General features: G+C 47.4%; 1 protein-coding gene across 1 annotated transcript in view; it reads right to left on the reverse strand.

Moving 5' to 3' along the window:
• Positions 1–2,926: 2,926 nt before the first annotated feature.
• LOC134440045 (NACHT, LRR and PYD domains-containing protein 3-like) overlaps positions 2,927–8,468 on the reverse strand; it is a 102,525-nt gene continuing 96,983 nt past the window's right edge. The window contains exon 19 of the mRNA XM_063189973.1: positions 2,927–3,177. Within this exon, the coding sequence (XP_063046043.1) occupies positions 2,997–3,177 (181 nt within the window). The 3' untranslated portion in view covers positions 2,927–2,996. The remainder of the gene's footprint in view (positions 3,178–8,468) is intronic.

An 8,468-nucleotide genomic window follows, 5' to 3' on the forward strand; every position in this document is an offset into this window, starting at 1 on the left:
GGGTGTTTGGGCCACGCTTCTCCCTGGGGGGGTGCTGGAGGACTTTATACAAGCCACCAATTGAAAAGCGTACGGCCGACCTGCAGTGGCGGCTTATCCATTGGGCGATTGCAACAAATAGACATGTAGCACGGCTTGATCCAGCAGTAGGGGAGAACTGTTTGTTTTGTGGGAGGGAGGAGACTGTTGTACACCTTTTTTTAACATGTGAAAGGCTTGGGGAACTTTTTGAGTGTCTCAAATTGTGGTTTTTAAAATTTGGGGTGGTCTTTTCACAGGAACTGTTTATCAGTGGGCTTGGGTACAGTGTGAAGAAAAAAAACGAGGTGTGCCTAATGAACTTTCTGCTGGGGTCTGCCAAGTTAGCCATCTGGAAAACACGGAAAAGCAAGTTGCTGGGGGTGGGGTCCTGTGATCCACTTGAAGTCTGCCAAGGAATGGTGGCAGCGCGGGTCAAAATTGAGTATGCGTATGGCAGACTTATTGAGGAGATGGACTCTTTTATGGCTGTATGGGGAGTGGGGGGCTTGTTGTGTCACAAAGCTGCGAATGGGGAGGTGGTTTTAAATGTGTAATTGGGGGGGTTGGGGTGGGGGGGGATACCACTCACATTGGATTGTAAGTGAAGGATGATTTGTTTGTAAGATGACGCACAGATGGTTAAATAAACGAGCATTGAATCTCTCTCTCTCTCTCTCTCTCTCTCTCTCTCTCTCTCATTCTCTCACTCTCTCTCTCTCTCTCTCTCTCTCTCTCTCTCTCTCTCTCTCTCTCTCTCTCTCTCATGAACAAGATGGTGATGCCAGACTTCATAATATGAAATGGGCTTAACCAAAATAACTCCCAACATGTTGTGCCAACTAGAACGAGGTTTACAGGTTGTCACTGTGGCAATAGTGAAATGTCAATCACATACAGTATACTATACAGACGCACATGCTCTCTCTCTCGCTCTCTGTCTCTGTCTCTGTCTCTCTCTCTCTCTCTCTCTCTCTCTCTCTCTCTCTCTCTCTCTCTCTCGATAGTATGCTAATGATATTTCATTTATTATGAAGTCTTTGTAACTGTGGTGACTTCAAACAGGGGGAGGGGAGGCAGAGCAGCGTATCCTTGGATCCCAGGCGTTTACACAGCACTGGATCAGTTCCATACTGGAGTCAATACGTGGGCTCTGGAGTTGTTTTCCAGCGTTTTAATGTGCGTGGACAGTGCTGCATCCACAATGGAAACGATACAGAAACAGTCTAATGCAACACCCCTAAACCCCTCCCCTTTATTGTCCATTTCATTACTCCACTACTCTCACAGTCCCCCCCCCTCTGTCTCTCTATCTCCACTCTTGCTCCTCTATTTCTCTTCTCTCTCTCTCTCACTCACTCACTCACTCACTCACTCACTCACACACACACACACACACACACACACACACACACACACACACACACACACACACACACACACACACACACACACACACACACACACACACACACACACACACACACACACACACACACACACACACACACACACACACACACACACAGCATTAAGACAAACAAACAGAGTACATGCAAGGACATGCACAGGTCATACACATATCAGACATGGGTGCAAGCAGATAGAGACTAGACAAAGACTAACAAGCAAGGCAGACAAGCACCAAACAGTAAGCAGATACAGACAAGACAAAGACTAACAAGCAAGGCAGACAAGCACCAAACAGTAAGAGCAAGACTAACAAGCAAGGCAGACAAGCACCAAACAGTAAGAGCAAGACTAACAAGCAAGGCAGACAAGCACCAAACAGTAAGAGCAAGACTAACAAGCAAGGCAGACAAGCACCAAACAGTAAGAGCAAGACTAACAAGCAAGGCAGACAAGCACCAAACAGTAAGAGCAAGCACACAGCAGACAGGAAATACAGGGAACACACAACTGAACTAACACAGAATGCTCAGTATAAGCCTGATATTGTGTTCTGACAGCACCCGATGAAATACAACCCAACTGATACATATTCTTATTTTCTGGGTTTTCTGGGAATGCACTACCAGCAGCCTCTTTGTGCAGATGGGCCCGACAGCGGGCCAGCACTCATTTCTGAAAAGATTCAATTACATCATAACAACATTGCTATGGCATTACTGAGATGCTTAAGTAACAGATTAAGACTTGGCCATTACAATGTTGGTGACAGTAAGGTTATAACAGAGGCTCTGTGGAAAGGGGTTCAAACTATAGACTGATTATTTCTTTGTGAGCAAATGAACAAAATCTGCAATCAGCACTACTATTACTTTATTTATTGTGTTCTGACACCACAGGAAGAGTCATTGGCTATATATGAAATGCTAGTGAATGTGGAACTATACTTAATTGAATTAGTTAACCTGTCTGAGGTCCAATTGTGTACAGTTTGAGCTGAAATTACCAAAATCCGCCTAAAATTAACAGATTCCTGCTTTAAAGACAGTTATAATTGTATAGGATACTAATATATTGGGTGTCACCTGAAAGGTAATGTTGTCTGCTTACATGTGGTACCAATCACAATGCTCTAAGGCAAATGGTAGTGAAGTTATGAGGCAAAATGGGGCCAAATGTCAGGTGTTTTTGATAAAAATAAACATTCAAAATCAAAATAATGTTATATTTGGTCATTCCACACCTTGGAGAATGGGCATCACAGCAATTGGCAACAAAAATGTTTTCTTTTTTTTTTCGAAAAAGTCCAATAACCCACCCTTCACAGACCTCACCTGTCCTCTATGTTTACCTCATGGCTACACACACACACACACACACACACACGCACGCACGCACGCACGCACGCACGCACGCACGCACGCACGCACGCACGCACGCACGCACGCACACACGCACACCTGTAGTCTGTTCCACCGCAAAAAGGCTGATATCTGTATCTGAATGTTTCCATGGTGATAGTGTTGGTCTGTTTAGTGTGCTGCATCACACACTCTTCATCTCTTTACTCACCGCAGTTTCTGTAGTTTACAGTCTGGATTCCTGAGTAGAGTAGAGATCTGCTGCACACCAGAGTCTCCTAGTAGTTTATTATCACCCAGACCCAGCCATGTCAGGTGTGATGGGTTTGATGATAGAGCTGAGACCAGCGCAGCACAGCCCTCTGCTGTTATACTGCAGCCATCAAGCCTGGAGAGAGAGAGAGAGAGAGAGAGAGAGAGAGAGAGAGAGAGAGAGAGAGAAGGGAGAGAGAGAGAGAGAGCGAGAGAGAGATAGAGATATAGTTTATTTAACCATCTGCGCATCATCTTACAATCAAATCATCCTTCACTTACAATCCAATGTGAGTGGTATCAACCCCCCCCCCCCCCCCAATTACACATTTAAAACCACCTCCCCATTCGCAGCTTTGTGACACAACAAGCCCCCCACTCCCCATACAGCCATAAAAGAGTCCATCTCCTCAATAAGTCTGCCATACGCATACTCAATTTTGACCCGCGCTGCCACCATTCCTTGGCAGACTTCAAGTGGATCACAGGACCCCACCCCCAGCAACTTGCTTTTCCGTGTTTTCCAGATGGCTAACTTGGCAGACCCCAGCAGAAAGTTAATTAGGCACACCTCATTTTTTCTCTTCACACTGTACCCAAGCCCACTGATAAACAGTTCCTGTGAAAAGACCACCCCAATGTTTAAAAACCACAATTTGAGACACTCAAAAAGTTCCCCAAGCCTTTCACATGTTAAAAAAAGGTGTACAACAGTCTCCTCCCTCCCACAAAACAAACAGTTCTCCCCTACTGCTGGATCAAGCCGTGCTACATGTCTATTTGTTGCAATCGCCCAATGGATAAGCCGCCACTGCAGGTCGGCCGTACGCTTTTCAATTGGTGGCTTGTATAAAGTCCTCCAGCACCCCCCCAGGGAGAAGCGTGGCCCAAACACCCCTGACCACCTCCATCCGGGCACCCGCTTCAGCGCTGACCGATGCTGAACTCTTATGCTGGTCATGTAGAGTACTTTCCTGTCCATATCCTCAAAGGGTTTAGCCACCAAGTCCCCTTCAAAGTCGTCCTCCCCCTCCTCCACTGTGGGCAACACCCTCAGTGAAGGAAAATGGTAGTTTGTTTCCCAGCCCTCTGGGGACCTCAGCTCCAGTGCCTCCCTGCAGGCGCCTGGCAGCGCTGACTTCACTTCCTCCAACACCCTTTCCAAGAGGCGTAAGGAGTGCATGCCAGTTCTGTGCTGCAAAGAGGCTGCCGTTCTCCAGCCGCCCGTATTCCGCAGGTGCGCCAGCATGGTTATGCCGGCCCTCATCAAGCATCTTTGGACACTGTCAGATGATAGTGTCCTACATCTTAGTAAGGAACTGTGGAACAACGGTTCCCCCATGACCCAGTCCACAGCCTGCACAAGGTCTCTTCTGGCCCTGAAGACCCCCTGCCAGGCGTGCACCACAGATCTGTAGAAGGGGGTTAGCCTATTCAAGTCCAACGTGCCCGGTTCGAGTAGAAACAGCTGCTTGTCGTAGCCCATTGGTGTCGCCTCCCTCAAGAGTGAGAGGGCAACTCCCGTCCACAGCAGGTCTTCTCCATAAAGCAGTCTTTGCGCTGCCTGCAGACGCAGGGTGAGCAGACGACAGGTCAGATCCACCAGCCCCTGCCCCCCCTCCCAAACAGGCAGGTACAGCACAGGAGCAGGCAGCCAGTGTTGGCCAGTCCAGAAAAAATCCACGAATTTGCTCTGAAGCTCCCTCATCAGCTGACTTGGTGGTTCCAGAACAGTAAGCCTGTGCCATAGTGTGGAGGCGGCCAGGTTATTTACGACCAACACCCTCCCCCTGTAGGAGAGCTCAGGTAGCAGCCAGTTCCATCTAGCCATCCTAGCACACACTTTATCCAGCAGCCCATCCCAATTATTTTTTTTGTACTCTTCCGTACCTAAATACACCCCAAGGCATTTCATCCCCTCCCTGCCCCATTGAACACCCCCCGGTAGTGCAGGTGCACCCCCCCTCCCCCATTCCCCCACTAAAAAACCCTCACACTTTGCCCAATTTACTTCTGCTGAGGACGCCCTCCCATACACCTGTAATGCATTACATAATACAGAGACATCATCTTTACCAGAAATAATGACAGTCACATCATCAGCATAGGCAGAAAGGGAAATAGTAGTCCCTGTGAGAACCCCAGGCACCACCACCCCATTTAAGTTTCTCCTTAGTAGGCACAGTAAGGGCTCAATGGCCAGGCTATAGAGTTGTCCCGACAGGGGACAGCCTTGCCTGATGCCCCTCTCCACTGGTACAGGACAACTAAGCCCTCCCCCAACCTTCAGTAGCACTGATGCCCCCGCATACAAAAGTTTTATGGCAGATATGAAAAACTCCCCAAAACCAAAGGCCTTCAGAACATTAAACAGGTAATCGTGGCTGACGAAATCAAAAGCCTTGCGCTGATCTACGGATAAAAACCCAACGTCCATTTTTTTCACGAGTGACAGGTCAATAATGTCTCTCAGCACAAACAAATTGTCCATAATTGTCCGACCCGGAACACAATACGATTGCTCTTTTTGAATAATAGAATCGAGGACCCCTTTCAGTCTGTTCGCAAGGCATTTTGACAGAATTTTGTAGTCTATACACATAAGTGAGATCGGCCTCCAGTTCTCGAGCAGGCCCAAGTCGCCTTTCTTGGGCAACAGAGAGAGCACAGCTCGCCGGCAGCTTACCGGCAGCTCGCCCCCCCTGAAACACTCTTCCAGCATCTCGCAATAGTCCCTGCTAAAAACGTGCCAAAAATGCTGGTAGAATTCCGCGGATAGTCCATCCATGCCTGGCGCACGGCGCTTGGAGAGCTGCTGAACAGCCTCCGTTAGCTCCTGAAGGCTGAGTGGTAGGTCCAGGGACCTTTTGTCATCCAGCTCTATTGTTGGTAGCCCCTCCAACACCTCCTCAGTGCTGGTGGAGTCGCAGTCTGTAAATCCATACAAGTCCGCATAGAAGTTGACTGCCATTTCCCTCATTTCAGAAGGATCAGATGTTATTGTCCCATTAGGCCGACGCAGGTAGAGCATGTGCTTTTGTTGTGCTTCCCTCTGCTCCAAGTTGAAAAAGTGAGCAGTGGGGGCATCAACTTGAGTCATATTTAAAATCCTTGCTCTGATCAAAGCACCTTTAACCCGCTCCTGCAAGAAAGTCCTCAGCTCTTGTTTCTTTTTATTGAGTTCATCCATCAACCCCACATCATTTTCCCCCAACCTGCTTTCCATTGCGCGTATTTCCTCCTCCAATGTGGCTATACTGCTTTTGACCATTTGGGTATGATTAAAAGTAAATTGTTGGCATAACCCCTTAATATGAGCTTTCCCCACCTCCCACCACTGTGATAGGCTTCTGAAGTTATTCTTCTTATTTCTCCACATTTCCCAGAAATATTTAAAATTTTCACAAAACTCTTTGTCCTTCAATAATTTGTTGTTAAAATGCCAGTAGTATCTTGGTCGTTTTGAAATGCTTAAACAAACATCAATAGTAGCTAGGTGATGATCTGTGAACCCAGCTGGATGTATAGCAGCAGACAGGACTTTATTATTGAAGGCCTTGCTGACATATATTCTGTCTAACCTTGCTGCACTAACCAGAGAGTTGACGACTTTCACCCAAGTGTACTGCCTTGCTACGGGGTTTCTACATCTCCACACATCCATAAGTGCGAACTCCCTCATAATGCTGTGCAACCCAGCTCCAGACCGAGAGTGAGGTTCCTCCCCAATCCGGTCCAGGGCTGGGCTGCAAGTGCAGTTCCAGTCCCCCCCCAGAACCTCACACATGTTACCATTATCTTGTTTCAATGCATCTGCCACCCTCCCAAAAAAAAGGACACGCTCAGGGCCACCATTAGGGGCATACACATTTACAAAATTAAAAACCTGACCTTTAATTTCTGCCTTTACCATCATGGCTCTGCCCCCCACCACCTCCCCAGTGTTAAGGATTTTAACATTAAGATGCTTTGAGAACAAAATTGCTACTCCCGCACTAAAATTTGTCCCATGACTTAAAAAACACTTCCCATCCCACCACCTATGCCAGTCAATAGAGTTATTCCCATCAGAGTGAGTCTCTTGTAAAAAAATTACATCTAAAGCCTTACGGCCTATGTAATCAGCAAGTACTGCCCTCTTGGTCCTATCCCGCCCTCCATTGATATTAATTGAACCCACCCTCAGAGACTCCATAGGGTAAGAAAGGAGGAGAGATGGAAAAAGGACACACAGGAGAAACACCCCAAGTGAAGAAAACATCATGCTATTTTTATTTAACATTTGCAGCCTTCTCCTTTAAGACCCTTCGTACTCTTGTTACCATTTTCTTCACCCTACTCTTTCTGTGCTTCTTACCCAGTTCCGTCGCCCCTGCCCCTGTCTTCTTCTTCCAATACATTACTGACAAGGCAAACTTTTTTAAATCAGGGAAAGCCTCCTCTACCTCCACTGGCTTACCATATGTGTCATCCAAAAACTTAACTATACTGCCAAGTGGATACAACAATTCCTCATCAGTATTCAGCGACACCTCGAGTAAATCAGATAACTCGGGGGCCTCAGACATGTCAGACATTGTTTCATCCTCGACAACCTCGTCTTCCAGCTGCACTGGCTTCTCGCATGAGTTTGTATCAGACGGTTCACCAACATCTGCGCTCACGGCAGCCTGCGCATTTTGAGTGCCGCCACCACTCTCCTCAACATCTGCGCTCATTGTCTCTTCAGTTGTTGTGAGACCCTGCTCAACGCCTTCGCTCACCACATTACAATCCACCCCTTCATCAGCAGAACGAGAAACTCCTTCACCGCTACAGCTTCCCACTTCCACATTACCCTCCCTTTCCTCCACGGTCTGACCAACGTTTAACGATGCGCTCCCCTCCTCTCGTGCGGGAGAAACACTTTCTCCTGCCTGTGGAGACGCGCCACCACCCGCAGGAGGAGCTCCATCCCCCTCACCTGCAGTCATTAACGGGCAATTCATCCTAACATGGCCTACACTCCCACAGTGAAAACACCGTTGCTCCCCTCAGTGGCGACTCCTATTGGAAGCTAGGGGAAGCACAGCCTACTGGAACTCAGCTCAAAAACGAACCATATTTATTGATCAGTATTGTCAAGATTCTATATACTGTATTTTCATGAATGCTACATTTAATTTCAACCAGGGGCGGGTTAAAATTGCAGTTATTTTAACATCTAGGCTATGATTTCTACCACATTCCCCCACGAGTGCAAGATTTTGTTTGAGGAGTAACCATGGCGATGAGCAGTCTTTTAGTTCGGCTACTGACGTGTATGAGGGGAAGCATGAATACAGCAACAGCATGTTGCTTCACAAGAGCTCTTGCTACCGATTGATAAAACATTGAGGAGCATTGGCTTATCAGAGTGCGGCTGTAATGCTGTGCATTGTATGGAAA

This window comes from Engraulis encrasicolus, chromosome 23 (genome assembly GCF_034702125.1).
Source record: "Engraulis encrasicolus isolate BLACKSEA-1 chromosome 23, IST_EnEncr_1.0, whole genome shotgun sequence".
NCBI classification, from domain to species: domain Eukaryota; kingdom Metazoa; phylum Chordata; class Actinopteri; order Clupeiformes; family Engraulidae; genus Engraulis; species Engraulis encrasicolus.